Source organism: Artemia franciscana, chromosome 1 (assembly GCF_032884065.1).
Source record: "Artemia franciscana chromosome 1, ASM3288406v1, whole genome shotgun sequence".
NCBI classification, from domain to species: domain Eukaryota; kingdom Metazoa; phylum Arthropoda; class Branchiopoda; order Anostraca; family Artemiidae; genus Artemia; species Artemia franciscana.
Window position 1 is genome coordinate 13,296,415 of NC_088863.1, and position 20,073 is coordinate 13,316,487.

Consider the following 20,073-nt stretch of genomic DNA (forward strand, 5'->3'; position numbering starts at 1 on the left):
TCACTACAGCTTTGCTGTTCTATTTCTTACATTTTCGAAGCAGTCCTGTTTTCACTCGTAATGAAAAAAAAAAACAAGTTTCTTTGAAGGAAATTCATGAACATTGTTAAAGCTTAAACGAACAGACACTATTCCACATATGAGCAAACTACTGGTTAGCATGCTAGCCTTGTAATCCTTTGTCCTTGAGGACAGGGGTTTGAGTCTTGATGCTGCTGGTGATTTGGTTTGAAAGGGGGGTCAGTTGGATGACTGTAAGTTCAGCCAGTGTTGACCCAGCTCTAAGTGTGTACCCAGAGAAGTCTGGGGAATGTAAACACGAAGGATGTGCAAAAGCACAGGATGGCTAGCTCCCTACCTCCCTTGTACTTCATATATGAAGGGCATGAAACGGAGATCCGCACCGCTGATAGGGACAGTAAAATCCAACACCGTAATCATCATTTTTTTTTATTATTCTCTACCTTTACACTTATTTATAGAGTCCTTTTTTAGAAGCGCTTATGAGCGCAAAGAATGTTGCTAATATGTAATTGGAAGTATTTCAATTACCGGCTACCATTAGACATTTACATGAAATTTCTACTGCTTAAATGGACCGCACGTCTATAGCTCTTTCATACTTAATGGAATAGAATTTATTTAAAAATTTTCTATCACAGCATGGTTGCCAAATTTCAATTTTACGTTAAAAAGGCACTAGTATATATATATGTATATATATATATATATATATATATATATATATATATATATATATATATATATATATATATATATATATATATATATATATATCATAGGAAGAACTTGAAGTTCACGTCAAACATAATTTATTGTACAAAATACATAAAAAAAAGATCCAATGGTTAGTTAAAAAGTCAAAAATAAATAGATAACAATATAATTAATGAAAGTACATACAAAATATGATGAGTCAAAGCTTAGATAAAAAGTCAAAAAGAAAAACATAAAAACATAAACATAAATAGATAACACTAAAATAATGACTAATTTTCCTGGCTATTATATAACTCAATAAAACTCTTCCGATACCTTTTACGTTTAGCAGGGATGGAAGTCAGTTTGGGAACTTTTTGGGATTTTATAAAATTTTATTTCGGGACGGTCTTTTACGGGCAGGAAGATAGGGTTCGGGGATGTTGTAAATCAATCGAGGAACAGACAGGGTCTTGGTACCGAAATGAAGGCATAGGAGGTTCCTTCTCTTGGCCAACATGGTGAGTTTCAACTTGCCAAGTAGATGATGATATGGAACCTTCCCTTCGCCATTTATGATTCTAAGTGCTCTTTTTTGGACATTTTCAATCTTATAAATATGCTCTAAAGAAAGACCGAAAGCAAACTCCAGTATTGGCCGAATAAAAGAACAATAAAGTTAGAGAAGATCCTTAAGGGGGCAAGAAAAGTTTAACAAAAGTCTTAGAAGGGCATCTTAATTCAAGCCAGCAATAATTGTTACCCCAAGTAGTTTAATGCATGTGACATTAAGATTTTTGGAGGAAGGGGGTGATTTTAAAAAATTAACTGTCATAACTGACGATTTATTAGTGCTAACTTTCATCTTCGACAAAGAAGCCTCCTGTGGGACATTGTCAAGTAATGTCATAGTCGAGCTTTTAAAATTTCATCGACAAACCTGAAGTGCAGACAGGTCGTCCACATACTTCCATCGCTCTATGTGTCAGTCATTAGGCTATTAACCATTATAAGGAATAAAATGGGAGCCATCAGGGTTCCTTGGTGGACTCCACAAAAGATAGGAAGGGGATTTGAATAAAAAAAATTATATTTACTCACTTGAGAAAGATTTGTTAAAAACGAGGCAACAATTTTAACTAAAAAGTGTCTCACTTGAAACTCAGTCAGTAGTTTATTTACAAGAATATTTTGTTCCATTAGGTCAAACGCTTTCTGGAAATCAATTAATAAAAGATTCAAGCAAGTATCAGGGTTTTCAAGGTTTTTAAGAATGGTATCAATAAGACTAACAAGATAGTGTGAAGTAGATGTCTCCCTAATGTTTCCAAACTGTTGTAAATCAATAAGTTCAAGAATATCTGCCATTAACCAATTAGCTAAGAAACTTTCGTATATTTTTGAGGAAACTAAGGTCAAGGTGATTGGTCGTACTTCAGTAAAATCATTCAGGCCTTCCTTCTTTTGGATTGGAGTAATGTAGCCCAGCTTTCAGCACAACATCTGAAATTACTCATATCATTAAAATTACTAGCAAGGGAGGGGGGTTGATAGTTTTTCAGGGAATAGTTTTATTAGATCAATTGGGATATCAATGGGACAAACACTAGTTTTTTCAGTTTATGTATTTTTTCTATTATTTACTTTGCTGAAATTTCTGGGATTTCGTCTTTTGATGTTTCAGGGATTAGATGATTTTCCGAGAGAGGGGGGAATGTTTGCACAATACTAGCTAAGTGATTATTATGCTCATTGGCTGCCTGTTCAGGCGGTTCATCCAGAAGAAAATCTAGGTTCTTGCATAAGCGACCCCCTGTTTCTTTCACTTTCTTAAGCCATTGCTGAGGTTTGCTCTGTTTAAGCATTTTAATTTATTCTTACCATAACAAGAAGCAGTAAGACGTATTTCCCTCTTTATTTGTTTATGGAGAGTTAAGGCATCATCTTTCTTTCCATGGTAAGAAGTTAAGGTTGAAATGTATTAGTCCTTTTGCCTTTTACTTGAGGTATTATGAAAAATAATTTATATCTTGACTCCAACTGTCTTGTGTTTGAGCATTTTTAAAGCATTGGTGACAATATTTCAAATTTTAGAGATAAGAGCTTGGAGCAAAATGTGTTAGCTATGATTATTCTGCATTTTCTAAAGTAAGAACTGTTCTCTTAACATGCGTATTTGCAGTGGTCAACATATTATACAAGTAAAAATAATATTAGAAAAGTTACTACCATCTAGTCCGATAGGAAAACCAGGTTGCCTTATAAAATTAGTTTGGCAAAGATGGTACGGCCCATAGAGTCCAGTGAAATAAGTTATCTAAGAACGTGTGTTACGAAGCTTAAATATTCAAAATGGTGTAAGAATAGTAAGCAAAAAAATCACATGAATTTGGATACAAGCTTTCGTATTAAGGCCAAAATGTTATGCGAACTTAGAAAATATTACACTTACGAAAATCTTAAACGCAACGTTGTATGCTAAATTACTTTTGCAGACCTTTTTAGTGCTACGTAGAGCACGCTTTTAATTTCGAAGAAAGATGGCAATTTAATCGTCTTATCCTTACAGAAGAAAAGACTATACCTACTCAGATGGAAATTGTTTGATAGGCCTTATAGCATACTGTGCTTGTGTCCTCAATACTTGGTAAATTGCCTAGTTGTCTAGAAGATCTGAAGCTCTGGTAAAAATAAGGATAAAGGGATTGCTGTTGTCTTGGAAAGTACCTGAGCTAGGTAAGCTAGGCTAGAGCTTTCAGGAATGTTTTCAGAGCCTAAACCAGCCTTTTTTTCCAAAGAAAGGAGCTTGTTCCCCTTCCCTCCCCCAAGGCACTGGTTCTTATGAATGGATATAAACATTATAATTTCCAATATACATTTCTAAGAATGGATTTAGGCTATAATAGGCTATTGCACTGCAAAGCCCATGGATAGAGTGAGTTTTCCTTTTTGAAAAGTTGGTAGGCTATAGCCTATACTGAATTTGAATCTTGACCATTATCCATCTTTTCATAATAGTAGCAGCAGGGTCCAGGTTATAAATGATGAGGTTAATGTTATAATAGGTAATCTAACCTAATGTAGGTTAGAAAAAATAAAACTCTCAGGGATGAGTCTACAGACTAAAGTATGTCCCAGGAAGATATTTTGAAGCACCTTCCTCCACTCCTGTCTCTAGAGGGCAATGACCTTTGATGGCTTTAAAAATCTTTGTGTTATGAAAGTAAAACCTCACAAAATATATCTTCTGCTTAAATGAATTACATGGAAACTTTTCAGTTTCACAATTAGGTATGAAAAAGTTCCAAAGCTGCCAGTAGCAGAATTTGACAGAATTCAAAAACCTGCCAACACTTAAGCAGCACAACTTATGTTTTGAATATCTTTATATGTAAAATAGTATTTTCAAACAATCTGCCAACAATTTTCACTAGGCTGGGCAAACTGCCAAGTAGCATTGCTACTATGCTACCTTACTTTTTACATGATGGTTCACTACTTTGCTCCATCCCAATCTATGAGGTTTCAAAGATCTGGAAATACATTTCCTAAATTTTAGGAAAAAAACCACTGATATGACTTAGAACAACAGGAATTGCATTTTCAGAACTAAAACCAGAGAAGAAGAAACTGATAACTTAAAACTAAGGTAAAATGTTGTTGTGTCAAAATTTCAATTGGTATAGACCTGTGAAGTAGACACATTTCTAAGACTTAACAGTTGGAAGAGGGTTAACATGGAAGCTTGGCAATACTTCCCAGAGTATGTTTTTTGGCCCTGGATTCTTTACTGAAAGTTTCATTTTTGCAACCTAGCCCCTTTCCAAGATAGCAAAAAGTAGCCAAACTAGAATTTTACCAAGATTAAGACTGTCTTTAATTTAGGTGCTTTGTTCAAACTTTAAAATCTACATTCAGGATTGGACCACATTTTCCAAGATGAAGTTTAAGCTTTAAATGTATTTCCAAGACCAAGCTCTACTGTTTCCTATTAGCACATTTCAAGTTGGAATTATTGTATATAGTCAGTTATATTTAGGCTAATTTTAGCCTATAAGATTTTGACAAATCCAATGGCAAAACAATCCACTTTCTAGGTGTGTTAATAGAGATTTTATAGTACCCTAATTTTGCTGTTAAAGTAGGGATTAGCTGTCTGAGTATACCCTATCCTTTCTTCACTGTTCTGTTGAATCTCAGGATGATGTTCTTCTTCTTTGTTATAATGGGTTTGTTTATTCTTGATTTAGATACAAGTTTAATTTTATGTAAATGAGAACAATACAACTATGAGAAGGCCAGTAAATATAGCTCATGCAGTTGTTCTTTTGCACATAAATGACCATTTTACAGATTTTCCAAGATACTGTCTGTTTTTTCCTGTAAGTGTATTTGTGATGTCTGTGTAACAACTTCTTTGAAATAATACAACTGAATTGCTGCAAACCACATCTATGGAAAAATGGTTTTCTACTAAATTCCATGTTTTTACTTATCCCAATGTTTTTAAATTCTATTTTTTATTTGTATTTCAACAAATAAAAGGGACTAATTTGAGATGAATAATTCTGTGTTTTAATATATCTACTTTGCATGAGAGATTTGACACTAGAAGAAAACCACAGCCAGCAATTAAAGCTTTTGTATCTTTGCCCTGAGCTCAAACAATTGTGGTTTTTTTCTGTTGCAAAAATCTTCATGCTTAGAAAATACATCAAAAATGTAGAACTGTTCCTTTAAGATCAATTCTGCATATCTGTTAAAGTGTAAAGAGCAAAAGTAGAAGCTCAGATCAGGAATGTGTCAGTGAAGTTGTTGCACTGCCATGACACATTGCAGCTTCCAAGACACATGACACATTGGAACTTACAGCAAAAACAAATGACATCTGACAAAAAAAAAATGGGCTGTGTGAAGTTGCAGCTGAGTGAATCTGGGCTGCATATTGCCAGCCCACAGCGTAAAGAGCGGGGTGTTGAGGAGGAAAAGCCCTTTTCATATATGGAGTAATTTTTGTTCATTTCAAGTTTTAATGTTGCTCCTTACTTTCATTTATAAAAAACTTGATTTCAAATTTAAAAAAATTTAAAAATAATGTGATTCATAAGAAGCATTCAGAGCTGCTGCTGTTCTGTAGAATAAGGCAATTAAATCAAGAAATTAAGCAAAATTTGCTGGCATTTGTAATTTACAGTAAGGCAAAATTGATAAATAATCTGAGCAAATTTCTATCAAGAAAATCTCCCTCAAAAATTCTTACAAATATAGAATGCAAAAGTTACACCCAGTAGCTGATTAGGCAGTGGTGAACTCACTGCTCTTTCAGTTCAATTCAGTGTTCTTTTCAAATCTAATTATAGCCATAGGCTGTTTACAAAACTTTGCTCATTTGGTATGTTTTGGTATTTTTGATCCTTCATAGAAACCCCTGATTGTAAAAAAATTAAATAAAACACACAAATAACCTTAAGTTTACACTTTTGTGCTTTTGTAAAAAATGACCATTTTTACACACTGTTATCCCTCAGGTATTGTCTGGTTTTTGCTGCAAGTGTATCTTTTATGACTACATCTTCTTTAAATAGTTAAACTGAACTTTTGAAAACCATATTTACCCCCCCCCCCCCAAAAAAAAAAAGAAGAAAACAATGGTTTCTTACTAAATTCTATGTTATAGTGCTGCCTTTTTTTTCTTTGACAAATAAATTTTTTTGTATTTTTGGTATATATGCATTGCATGAGGAGTTTGACATAAAAAACACAACTGTGTGTGCTCAGGGTAACATCCACAAATGAGCAAAACTGAAAACTATAATTAAGAATATGTCAATGAAAACTGTTGGACTGCCATGACACCTGCACTTACAGCAAACACAGGTGAAATCTAACTAAAAATTATGTTTTGGGTGTGTAAAATTGCAGTTGTGTGACCCTGGGCTGTATACTGCCTGCTATTAGTCAAAGACAGTATTCAGAGCTGCTGCTGTTTTATAAAAGACTATTAAATTATGAAATTAAAAAAAATGATTATAATGTTAACAACTACATTTTCTGAAAAATAGCCACAAAAGCAAGTGGCTAGTTTGGCAAAAGGTAAACTTCTTTCAGTTCACTTCTCGAGTCAATGCTCCTGCCAAGTGTTAAAACTGCGACTTTCAAAAACGCATATAAGTCTTGCCTCAAATGGGACCACTGAAAATTTCTTCTAGACAATTCCCTCAGAATGTCTCTATGTGTAAAATTGAGTTTGCAAAGAGAAAGTAAGATAAAAATAAAAATAATTTAACATAGGAATTTCAGCAAATTCTAACAATGTAAAATTTCCCATGGAAAGTTCATTGTCAGAAACTTTCCTCCCCACAGAAAATTCTCCCATTGACCCCCCCTGAAAATATGGTGACTTTGATAGTGACCACTCTCTTATAATGTCTAACTTCAGAATGAGGCTTAAAACAACCTCAAAGCTGTCTAGGAAGCTCCCCAGATTTCGAGTAGATCTCCTGAATGACAAAGCAACTTGAATAGCCTACATAGCCAGTTAGCCAGTATATCTGACAAGATATTGAAGTTCACTTCAAACTCTCCACTACCTCTGCATGAGAGGGACATTGACAACCTGGCAACTAGCACCACACGAATTATCTATGAAGTTGCTCTCTTCACACTAGATGTCCAGAAAAATAAGAAGGAGTGCTTGATCTCTGCAACCAAAAGCACAACATCACCAACAAGCTTGACAGAGAAAGCAGAGACCAATACAAGCAACTCAAAAGGGCTGTAGAGAAAGTAATATGCTGGAATTTATCTGAGCAATAAGCTCAGCAGTCATTCTAGAATACCAAGTAAGTTTTAAACCAAATAGGTCAGTGGATGATCAGATCTTCACAGCCTGTCAGGTAATGGAAAAATCAACCAGCTCTTCAAAAACTCAAAACGGGGCTTGGACCTCATTTGGAGAGAAGGCTTATGGCACATTCTTCTTCACTTCGGAATTTCCACCTAATTTAGTCTCCCTCATAAGGGACGTCTATGCAAAGTTCAGGAGCTGTTGTATAACTGGAGAAGTCTCCTATAACTGGAGAAAAGCTTTGCAACATCAGCTGGAGTTGTACAAGGCTGCATGTAATCACTGGAGCTCTCCCATCTCTTTCTAACTGTATTCCTTTCAGGAACCGATTGCCCATCCAGTGCCCTCTCACATAAACATCTTGCACTTACGAATTTCAACTTTAAAAGTCTGATGCCCATCTGAAGGAACAGGAACTTATCGACAATGCTTAAAGTGAGGCTATTTAACTCGCTTAACACCCCTATTGCCCTTTATATCTGTGAATCTGGGACTCTAAAAACAGATGATAAGTATTATCTTGCTGGGTTCAAGACAACGTCACTGTGATGTATAGCTGGTATCACTTATCATTGTAGATTTTCCAACATCAACCTTCTCTGTAATTTCAAGGTCAAACTAACAATCCTTGATAGAATAAAAATACAACAGCTTAGATGACTGGGAAAGATATAACATATGGATAGCACTTGTCTCCCAAAGATAGCCTCTAAAGGGCTGGGTACATGGTTCTTGACCCAGAGGGCGTCCCCCTCCCAAAGAGATGGAAGGACAACTTAACGTTGCTTGGCCTACTGCACCCTCTCCGCCTTCCAGAAGATAGACGTGCATACAGGAGTTATCTCAAGATGTTGTTGAAAGAAGATGCCCCAAAACTTCCAAGGATGGATAGTACTTAAGTCGAGTCAGAAAAATGCCTGTATACTTCCCAATAACAAATACTGTATGGAAAGTATGGACAAATTTTGTAACTTACAGCCCATTCCCTTGGGATTGTGGGGGTCATATTATCCACAAGGTATAGTTATTGGACCTTTTAACACAACAAAGGACATGGGAGGGGGGCTAGTTGCCCTCTAACCTTTTTGGTCACTTAAAAAGGACATTGAATCTTTTAGGTTCAATTCAAATGAGTCCTCTCCCAATATTCTAGGACCTTTGGTTTGATAGGATCACTCCTGGAAAAACAGCAATAAACAACAAACTTGTATCCCTGATCTTTCTTCTTGCAAAAATATAAAATTCCACATTTTGCAGATGGGAGCTGGAAACATCTACAGTATGGTTCTTGGATTTACTGAATCTGATGGTGCTATTTTCATTAAGGCTCTTGACTTTTTGGGGAGTGTTTCCTCCCTTTTTTTAAAATTAGGGAAATTTTGTCTCCAATTGGCTTGAAAATAGGATTCATAGATTTCTTGGCCACTCAACCTCTATGCTGAGAACAAATTTGAAACTAATTTTGGCTATATTAGTTTGTGACCTTTGAAAATGGATTTGATTATTTTTTTTTTATCTCTGATTAGCTTTTGATTTACAGGGCCTGTAATTAGGATCAGGTGACCTGAATTATGGGTGAATTGGAACTATAAGCTTTTTTCTAAGGGCCTGTATGCTATTAGGTGTTTTTGAAAAGTCTTTTTATTAGACAATGCAAAAGCAATGACAAAAAATCTGGATATTTTGATCACATAATATACAGTGACCCTCGTAAGCAGATAATCTATGTCCAAAATCCAGAGTAGAAGAAAACCAGACTCAACTGAAATTATGGACATATTTAATGTTTCCCAGGATTAAAACAGGTTTAAACTTGTCAACCACTCCTCAAATATATCGTGAAGACAGGCTGTATTTTTATATTTGTTTGCAATACCTGAAACTGTGCCAACAAGTTTCGTTTCTCAGCTTGTGTAAAACTTACAGAGCCTACAGGATGCGAAAAAGGAACCTCAGTGAAGACAAAACCTGCAGAAAAATTTATTATATTGATTGATGTTGTCCTGAATTGGCCCAAATTTGCTTTTTCTCCTATTGGACCAAACAAACCTACAAGGAGAAAAATTTTCTGAAGAAAAATGGATTCGTTTTCTTTTTACAGAACTGTAAAATGGGCCAAACATTGTTATTTTCTGATTGGTATGAAACCTTCAGGGGCCAATAGATTGGACTAAGAAGGTCCAAACAAGGGCAATATTTCTTGAAAGAAGAGTATAGTTTACAAAGCTAGCATAACAAAATTATTTTTAATAAATGACAGTGACATGCATATACTTAGGGAAGCAAATAGTTGTAATAAAAAATAATGTAAAGGAATTCTTTTAATAAAAGTGTGGATTAAAGATGTATATGTATTCAAAGGTGGCTATGAGATGAAGATTAGGATGGCTTTAGCCCTATAGAAGACTAATAGTTACACAGGTTCTAAAGATGAGTATATATTCAAGGCTGTCTATGAGAGGAAGGTCAGGAGGGCTTTAGCACTTGAGAATACTATTAGTTAAGCACAAGCCATCATCCCCCCATTGCACTTCCTGGCTGATGGGCCTTGAGACGGAGATCAGCACCGTTGGTTCTGACCGTAAAGGGTCTAGTGCCACATCCTTTACCTTTTTTCTCTTTTTTAAAGGTGTCTGTATATTCAAGGGTGTCTATGAGATGAAGGTCAGGAGGGCTTTAGCCCTATACAAGACTAAAAGTCGCACATGCTTTAAATTAATATGAGTAATAACCCCCTTTCCATCTACAAAAAATTCTGCTGTAAAGCTGTTAATACAATCTATTTTACATAACTTCTGATGACCAAATATTTGTAGCAGAAATACTTAAAAGTAACAAATATTTCTAACATGAGCTAAAGTAAAACTGTGTTAAAAAAAAGAAAAATCAAAAAATGTAATTAAAAAAAAGGAAGTTCTTTGAAGAAAATGAAAGAGCCATATTAAAACCTAAGGCAATCAGGCACAAAGTCATAATAATTCAAACTTAGAATAAATTGAAATTACAATCAATAGATAAATTAGATACAATCTGAACAGAAATTAAAATGAAGAGCCACATCAATCATAAAAAACTACACATATTAGATAGATAGGATATTTATTTTAAAAAATTGGTATCACAAGTCCCAGAGGGCCAAATTCAAATTTCTGGCTCAATAAACAAAAACAGGATAAAAGTATAAAGAAATCTTAAAAAGAATCGGCTTACTATGATGGTTCCAAATATACAAGACTCAGTCAAGTTTAGTGTTGCTTATCAAAAGTGAGGAACCTTAGAAAATTTGCCCGATTTTTGAAAAAAGGGTGAAACACCCCCTAAAAGTCAAGGAATCTTGATGAAAATCACACCATCAGTTTCAGCGTATCAGAAAACTTTATTGTAGAAGTTTCTAGCTCCTATATACAAAATGAGATATTTTGCAGTTTTTATCAGAAGAAAGATCACAGATGTGTTTTTACCTTGCTCTTTACGCTAAATTTTTACTATTTGTCCCAATTTTTAAGAACATCTCCTGAAAAACCAGAGCCGTTCAATTAGAATAGGAAGCTTTTCAAAATTGCTAAAGACTAGCATGAAGAGCAAGGTATTGAGGAGGGGGTAACCCTTTCTTGTATGGAATATTATCTCTTCGTTTTGTGTTGTAATGTTGCTCTTTACTTTTGGTTGAAATAACTTTTTTTTTTTTTAATTTAATTTAAATTGTCAGAATGAAGAAATCATTCACTAGTCATTATTCAAAAGTGTCATTTCATCAAATTGGTTTTTCGCCCAGAAGTGACAAAAAAAAATTAAGATATTAAAATTTCACCCTTCTTTAAACTAGAAATTAAAAGTTTTAGTGCCCTTTTTAAGTGACCAAAAAGACTGGATCTTTCAACTGAAAGATCTAATAACTATTTCTTTAAGGGTAAGATACCCCCCTCCCCTACAACCACAGGGAAAGGGCTGCAAGTTTTCAAATTTTCCCAATGTTGACATATAGTATTTGTTATTGGGAAGTATACAGAGTTTTTTCGGGGGGATTTTGTGTTTGGGGTAGGTATCCACGGAAGAAATTTCCAGATGTGAACTTTTAAGGGGAAAATCTACACTGGGGTGATTCAACGAATTCCTGTACGAAATTATTTTTATTTGTCTTGCTTTCTCTTTGCCAAGTCAATTTTGCATTTGGATACTTCTGTGGGATTTCTCCAAGAGAAATTTTTGGCGGATTTGGATTTTGGGAAGAAATTCCACAGATGTGGGGATTTCCAGAGTGATCGGAAACACGATTAGAAATGCAAGTATGCCGTGGAGAATTTTCGGGCTGTGTCGTCCACAAGAAATTTTAAGGAGGGGAGAATTTTCAGTGGTTTAGAATCATATGGATAGAATTTTCTGCTGGGGGATGGTGTATTTAACGAGGGAGGAACTTTTCACGGAGAATTTTCGCGTGTGGGGAGGGAATTTTTTATGTAGGGGAGCAGATTTACCAGCATTATTTGACAAATGATCAGGAACTAAATAAAAACAATTTTTTTAGCAATTAAAAGTAAGGAGCAACATCAAACTCAAAACGCGTAGAAACTATTTTGTATATGAAGGGGCTGCCCTCCTCCTCAATACCTTGCTGTGTCCTCTAAAGTATGACTGTTTGTCCCAATTTTTAAGAACAACTCCTGAAACAGTGGCCGTTTAATTAGAATAGGAAGCATAATTTGAAAAAAGTGCCAAAGATTTCAGCGCGAAGAGCAGGGTATTGAAGAGGGGGCAATCCTTGCCCTTGAGTCTCGGAACCACCACAGTTGCCTTTGAGCCTCAGGCCGAACCTTTTTTTCTCAAGCATCAGCCCTCCCCCCTACTGGAACAAATTAAAAGTTGCATTTCCTAATAAGATTACGTCACGTTTTTAACAGGTCCTAAAATTACACTTTTAAGGAATTCAACCCCCTTCCATCCCAGGAACATAGGTATTTCGTTCCTCTTCGGGGGTTTTAACCTTATGCACCCTAGTGTTAACGTACTTCGAGTCTATTGTTTGCAGTAACCATTTTTTGCTCTCTGTAGTCCAATTTTATTAACAATCTTCTTGATTTTAGCATACAGATTTAAAGCAATGGCGCAAATACAGGGTTTGCCCCCTGTTCATATACCAGCTGGAATTCCTCGAGTTCCTGGATTTCTACCAAATGCAGGCCTAAGACCAGTGGCACAGTTTCAACCAGGGGTTATGCCCCCTGGACATTTTCAACGAACTCCACAACAGCCTACATCTTTCTATAGGCCATTTAAACCTATGATGATTGGTATGGAAGTAGATTATGAAGGAAAGAAACTGAGGAAGTCGATGATGCGAAAGACAGTGGATTATAATTCATCAGTGGTCCGTTATCTTAATGTAAGTGGATTTGTTTATTCTAATGACTGTAAGAGCAATCTCTTTAATATTTAATGTGTTTAGGCCGTTATTTAAAATTATTTCTTCTTTCTCTTCTTTATTTCCTTCATTTACCAAGTGATTTTTCCTGATAAGTACCTCAGTCAAGTCTTAGATCAGATGTTCCCCTAGAGGTGAAAGTTTTGAGTGGCGAAACTGAGTTAAACTAACCCACCTTCAATAGTTCCTATTGCAATTAACCTCTGCTGTTTTTAGCATTCAATAAGACATCCGGTTGCTGCAGTGTATTCTAAAGCTTCATCTTAATATAAGATTAATTCTTATATCTTAATATAAGTATAATTGTCGGTTGCAATACTTGTAAAATCAATCTTTTTAATATTCAATATATTTCAAAAGGTTGATTTTTTTTTTATTAGCTCTGAATAAGGCTTGGAGGAGGCTTTGTCAAAATATCTCTTATTTTCGCTTCATTTTGTTCCACTGGCTGACATTACCCTCGTTTTTCTTGGCTATTTGATTTTGTTGTTCATTTATTGTTTTCTCTTCTTTTTCCTATGCTGAGCTTCTCTTTCATGAGCTTCTCTTTCAATATACTTGAGATTAATTAAAATTTATGTAAAATTAATTTCTTTCATCCTCTTCAAGAATCCTTAGCTTCTGGTTTAAGTAAAGATTTAATCTTGTTTAATGTTTATTTTTTATAATTATTATTAATCTTATATTTATATTTTCATTATTTATCATTATTTTTTCTTCTTTTTCCTACGCTATTGCTTCTTATCTTAACATGAACTTCTCTCTCAATATATTTGAGATCTTGTTTAAGGTTGATTTTTTATTATTATTATTTTTATGTTTATATTTTTATTATTTTTTTCTTTTTCCTACGCTATTGCTTCTTATCTTAACATGAGCTTCTCATTCAATATGTTTGAGATTAATTAAAATTTATGTAACATTAATCTCTTTCATTCTCTTCAAGGCTCCTTAGCAATTGGTTTAAGTGAAGATTGAATCTTGTTTAATGTTTTCTTTGTTATTATTATTAATCTTATATTTATATTTTTATTATTTTTTTCTTCTTTTCCTATGCTATTGTTTCTTATCTTAACATGAGCTTCTCTTTCAATATATTTGTGATTAATTAACATTTATGTAAAATTAATGTCTTTCATTCTCTTCAAGACTTCTTGGCTACTGGTTTAAGTAGAGATTTAATCTTGTTTAATATTTATTTTTTTTATTGTTGTTATTATTTTTATGTTTATATTTTTATTATTTATTATTACTTTTCTTCTTTTTCCTACGCCGTTGCTTCTTATCTTAATATGAGCTTCTCTTTCAATATATTTGTGATTAATTAACATTTATGTAAAATTAATCTCTTTCATTCTCTTTAAGACTCCTTGGCTACTGGTTTAAGAAAAGATTTAATCTTGTTTAATATTTATTTTTTTATTACTATTATCATTTTTACATTTATATTTTTATTATTTATTATTATTTTTTCTTCTTTTTCCTACGCTATTGCTTCTTATCTTAATATGAGCTTCTCTTTCAATATATGTGTGATTCACTAAAATTTATGTAAAATTAATCTCTTTCATTCTCTACAAGACTCCTTAGCTACTGGTTTAAGTAAAGAGTTAATCTTGTTTGATGTTTTTTTCATTAATGTTATTTATTTATATTCTTATTATTATTTATTATTTTTTCTTCTTTTTCCTACGCTATTGCTTCTTATCTTGACATGGGCTTCTCTTTCAATACATTTGCGATTAATTAAAATTTATGTAAAATTAATCTCATTCTCTACAAGACTACTTAGCTACTGGTTTAAGCAAAGAGTTAATCTTGTTTAATGTTTTTTCATTATTATTATTTATTTATATTTTTATTATTATTTATTATTATTTTTTCTTCTTTTTCCTACGCCGTTGCTTCTTATCTTGACATGGGCTTCTCTTTCAATACATTTGCGATTAATTAAAATTTATGTAAAATTAATCTCGTTCTTTACAAGACTCCTTTGCCACTGGTTTAAGTAAAGAGTTAATCTTGTTTAATGTTTTTTTCATTAATGTTATTTATTTATATTTTTATTATTATTTATTATTTTTTTTTCTTTTTTCTACGCTATTACTTCTTATCTTGACATGGGCTTCTCTTTCAATACATTTGCGATTAATTAAAATTTATGTAAAATTAATCTCATTCTCTACAAGACTACTTAGCTACTGGTTTAAGTAAAGAGTTAATCTTGTTTAATGTAAAACAAGCAATTTTGAAAAAAGGTTTGTCAGCTTTGCCTCTCATTCAGACTATCTCCTCCAATTAGACTTCTCCTCCAATTAGACTTCTCCTTCAATTAGCCATGGCTCCTAACTTTTTCATCAGATTCCATCAACTTGATTTTAATTCAAAAATCTATGGAATCAGAAATCATTACTACGGTAGCTATTCATGGAATAAGGATAATTTAAAATTTAATTAAGTTTAATTTTAATTAATTAATGCTAATACTTATATTAACATTATTAAGATATTAATTTAATTTAATAATAATATGTTAAATTAGCTACATTTAATATACGGTTCTATATTAAACATTGTTAATGTTTTACTGTTAGTAATCTTAATATTAATGATAATTATAATAATACCAAATGTAACTAAGGAAAATTCAATCAATCGAATTAAATTGAGATCTATATAAAGACTAAGTCATGCGCACTATGAGCTACTCTTAGCAAAATTCTTGATTGTTAAAGAAGTCAACACTACGACAGTAAATAAACGAACTCTTACAGCAATAGTAAAACCCATTTTTGTCATGAGTTTGTAAAAAATTATCTGCTCCCCCTATTGGCCAAAGAAACGATGCTAGTAGGTAAAAATTGAAAAATAAAGTTACAACATTTGTACCAGAGCAGTAAGAATCACTGTAATAGTAGTTGTTGATTACAGAACTACAATTAGTCACTACTGCCCATGCCATTAAATCCATGCCATTTTTATGTATTTTTTTATCTCCCCCCTCCGAACAAAAATCCCCCGAAACGAAAATTTTGGATACGCCCTTACCTACAGCAGATTTTTAGAAATTAAAGCAGGAAAAATGCTGAAGATTGAAAGGTAAATTTTATATTTTACTCCTAAAAAGAAAAACAAATGTATAAAATTCAAGAAACAAAATAAATTTCCCAAAATACTTGTTGAACCTAAAGTTTCTATTGAACGTTCCATTGTATCTAACGAAAGGCGTTTGTGTTTGAAAAGTACCACATCTAAGACCCTTTTTTGTTTGTCCCTCAAGTCAGGGCCGTATCCAGGATTTTGGTTTGAGGGGGGGGGGGTATTTTTTTCGGGTGGTTTATAAAATTCAACCTAAAAAACGCATCAAAAGTTTGTTGATGGGGATTTTTGTTACGTATTTACGTGTCGGACAAATATTTCAGTGTGTAGGGAGTAGAAATCCCTAACCTTCCCCTGGATACGGCATTTCTTGAAGTAGTAAACGGTCGGCAGAAATGCACTGAATCGTGTCTTTTGACATGCAGTGGATGTTCTTCCTTGAGGTTTGATGTTCTTCATAGTCATGGTTGGACTAACTGCCATTACCAATAAAAATACACTATATCATTATTTCGTCAAGAACAATTACAATAAAAGCACAAGATAATCCACATGATGACTTTTCCTGCATTTGATTAGCTGTGTTCGGTTTTTGTGACGGGCTTAGCCATCAATGTCTGATAATTTCTAGTTTTAATATCACTTTAACGTTCTCATAATCTCAAGTTTTTGTTTCAAATTATGCTTTTTTAAATGCATATGTACTGTCAAATATGCATATTCCAAATGCATTTTCAAATTTTCTTAGGATCGCATTTGGCAGCGTGATTATCGGGACAGAAGAGCACTGCAGCCAGATGTCACTTATTACCCTGATATCTACCCACCATCTGCATACCCAGATAATGCTGTCAATACAGTCACAACCCGATATACAAAAGTAGCCACTAACAAAATGCGATGTCCCATCTTTTGTCTTTCTTGGACTCCGGAGGGGCGTCGTTTGATCACTGGGGCATCTAGCGGAGAGTTCACATTGTGGAATGGATTGACTTACAATTTTGAAACTATTCTTCAGGTATTTCTTAAGTTCTTTTCTTATTAAAGGAACATCAGGAAGATGAAATGTCATTTTAATGAGAAAGTTGAGATTATAGGGGTTTTTCCATTTCCAGCCTGAAGACCCCTCCCTTCCTCGATTTATAGAAAAAAATGGTAAGAATTTGGAAAGATTAGACATTAAGGATTTCAACCGAACTCTTCTATTTATGCAATGCCTCTGAAATATAAATCTAAAAATACACACCCCCCCTTTATTTTTTTTCTGTATACTTAAGATAGTATTTGCTTCCATGTCTAGTATTTCCCATCCTTACTAATAATTTTCTTTCCAAAATTTCAGCTTCAAGTAAACTAGACACTGCTAGATATTGATCTTGCTATTTTTCGGAATTTCCATAAGTTTGTTTTGTAATGAACTTTTACAATTAAAATTAATCGAAATCATAGTTACCATATCTGAATCAGCTTGAAACGGCGGTTCTTTTTCACTTCGGCAGTTTTTTTTTTCAAAACGCTTTTTAAATTTTCGGCCAATTTGGCTGCAGAGACGCCTGGAATATGAGTGTCTTTTTTAATCTTAATTAAATTTGAGTATGTTAAAAATAAGAGTAATTAAAAAATATCTAACAAAATATTTTAATACACCAATTTATAATAGTATTGAACCAGTTACAAAAATGTCTTTGCAGCAAGCTGCCAAAAAGAAGGATTAGCTGTGAAAACTTTTATTTAATTATTTTGTTCTGTTTAGTTTGAATGAATTTATCATCTCACGTTTATTTATCAGTCCTGGTTGAACTTCGTTGAAGTAAGGATGCTAGGGCTGTTCTAAAAAGTTTTTTTAAAAATCCTTTAGTTTTAATTTTCACATTTTAGTGAAGTTTATATATATATATATATATATATATATATATATATATATATATATATATATATATATATATATATATATATATATATATATATATATATATATATATATATATATATATATATATATATATATATATATATATATATATCTTCCAAGAACTGACCAACAAAAAAAAACTACTTTCAAGTTATTCTTATAATAGTTTTTTGATTTTGTTTTCTAGTCTGTAATTAAATAATTTCTTAGACCACACTGCTTTTCCATTTACGAAACAAATAATTGAAGAAAAAACGGGTTTAATTTTCTTATAATAAAGCAGTGACAACAAAATAAAAACTACACTTTAACTAACAAAAAATAAAAATACTCCGAATATTTCGGCCCCACCTCCGGGAGCCTTTCTCAACGAAAAAAACAAAAAACAAAAAGGAGAAGATTACAACAATTTAAGACTATTTATAAGACGTTATAAAAATACCACGACAACTAAACCAAATTAAAAATATAAACAATCAAATATAAAAGAAACAAGAACTCACATTTTAAAACAAACACTCCCGCACTTGACTGTAACTTTAGAAATAAACTGCAATAATTATTTCTATTGGCACTTTCCTCTGCCACAATCGCTGTATAAATGGGGATCTATCAAAAATGAAAAATATAAATACTTGTAACAATACGAAAAAAGAGGTCACCCAACCCCCAAGCCCAATCAAAATCTTACAGGTTAATGAAACACAATTATGAATTGTAAATTGAATGGATTTTTTCATTTGCTATTTTAGCTGCCGTCCGTTGACTTCTTACAGCATTGACCATGCTTTGACCTCCGTTCGCAAGGTTATTACTTGTTTCAGGACAATTATGCAAATCAATACTCATTGAAGTTTTTGACTGGTCTTTAATTAAACTATTATAAATTGAATTTATTTTAAATTCCCCCTCATCTCTATTTATACTAATACCCCCATAGATAATCTTTTTTATTTCTATAATTTCTCTGAAACTTTGTAAAAGTCCTACAGACTTATCAATAATTTTTGTCTGATCAAATAAAATACTATGATGAGGAAAATTATACACGTGACCAGCTATAGCGGATTCAAAAGTATCAGGTTTTTTATTTTGTCTTTTAATTAAAGACCAGTCAAAAACTTCAATGAGTATTGATTTGCATAATTGTCCTGAAACAAGTAATAACCTTGCGAACGGAGGTCAAAGCATGGTCAATGCTGTAAGAAGTCAACGGACGGCAGCTAAAATAGCAAATGAAAAAATCCATTCAATTTATAATTCATAATTGTGTTTCATTAACCTGTAAGATTTTGATTGGATTTGGGGGTTGGGTGACCTCTTTTTCGTATTGTTACAAGTATTTATATTTTTCATTTTTGATAGATCCCCATTTATACAGCGATTGTGGCAGAGGAAAGTGCCAATAGAAACAATTATTGCAGTTTTTTTCTGAAGTTACAGTCAAGTGCGGGAGTGTTTGTTTTAAAATGTGAGTTCTTGTTTCTTTTATATTTGATTGTTTATATTTTTAGTTTGGTTTAGTTGTCGTGGTATTTTTATAATGTCTTAAAAATAGTCTTAAATTGTTGTAATTTTCTCCTTTTTTGTTTTTTTTCCCCCGTTGAGAAAGGCTCCCGGAGGTGGGGCCGAAATATTCGGAGTATTTTTATTTTTTGTTAGTTAAAGTGTAGTTTTTATTTTATTTTGTTGTCACTGCTTTATTATAAAAAAATTAAACCCGTTTTTTCTTCAATTATTTGTTTCGTAGTCTGTAATTAGTGATTTTACCTAAGGAAGAATGAGAAAACTAGAAAGAGAAATGTCTTTTTTTTTGTTGGTGATTATTTTTATGGTCATTTTATCTTTATTCATATTATTGTTACTAATGTCATCATTTTATGAATATTATTATTATTGTTTATTTTATCATTATTATTATTTAATCGTGGTCAATTAGTTAAAAAAAGAAAATCAATACTTTGTTTCTAATAAAGTACTTTTAATCCGATATAGTTGCTCATTATGGGCTCATTCGTAGGCATAGGAGTTCGCTTATAGTCTGATAATGAGAAAGAGGAGTTTATTTGTAGGCTC

General features: G+C 32.9%; 1 protein-coding gene and 1 long non-coding RNA gene across 4 annotated transcripts in view; one reads left to right on the top strand and one right to left on the bottom strand.

The window, feature by feature from the left end:
* Positions 1 to 1,120: 1,120 nt before the first annotated feature.
* Positions 1,121 to 19,116, bottom strand: LOC136025977 (uncharacterized). The gene is made up of 3 exons (XR_010617188.1): positions 18,501 to 19,116; positions 17,539 to 17,638; positions 1,121 to 2,223 (listed from the first exon to the last, which is right to left on the bottom strand). It is a non-coding gene; the product is annotated as an uncharacterized LOC136025977 (long non-coding RNA).
* Positions 3,226 to 20,073, top strand: part of LOC136025962 (uncharacterized) — a 66,699-nt gene continuing 49,851 nt past the window's right edge. The window contains exons 1-3 of one of the 3 annotated variants that reach the window (XM_065702089.1): positions 3,226 to 3,367; positions 12,649 to 12,947; positions 16,834 to 17,103. In XM_065702089.1, coding sequence (XP_065558161.1) covers positions 12,666 to 12,947; positions 16,834 to 17,103 — 552 coding nt within the window. In that variant the 5' untranslated portion in view covers positions 3,226 to 3,367; positions 12,649 to 12,665. Of the gene's footprint in view, positions 3,457 to 12,648; positions 12,948 to 16,833; positions 17,104 to 19,111; positions 19,469 to 20,073 lie in introns of those variants that run through there. The other 2 variants (XM_065702085.1, XM_065702098.1) reach the window with 2 other exon arrangements.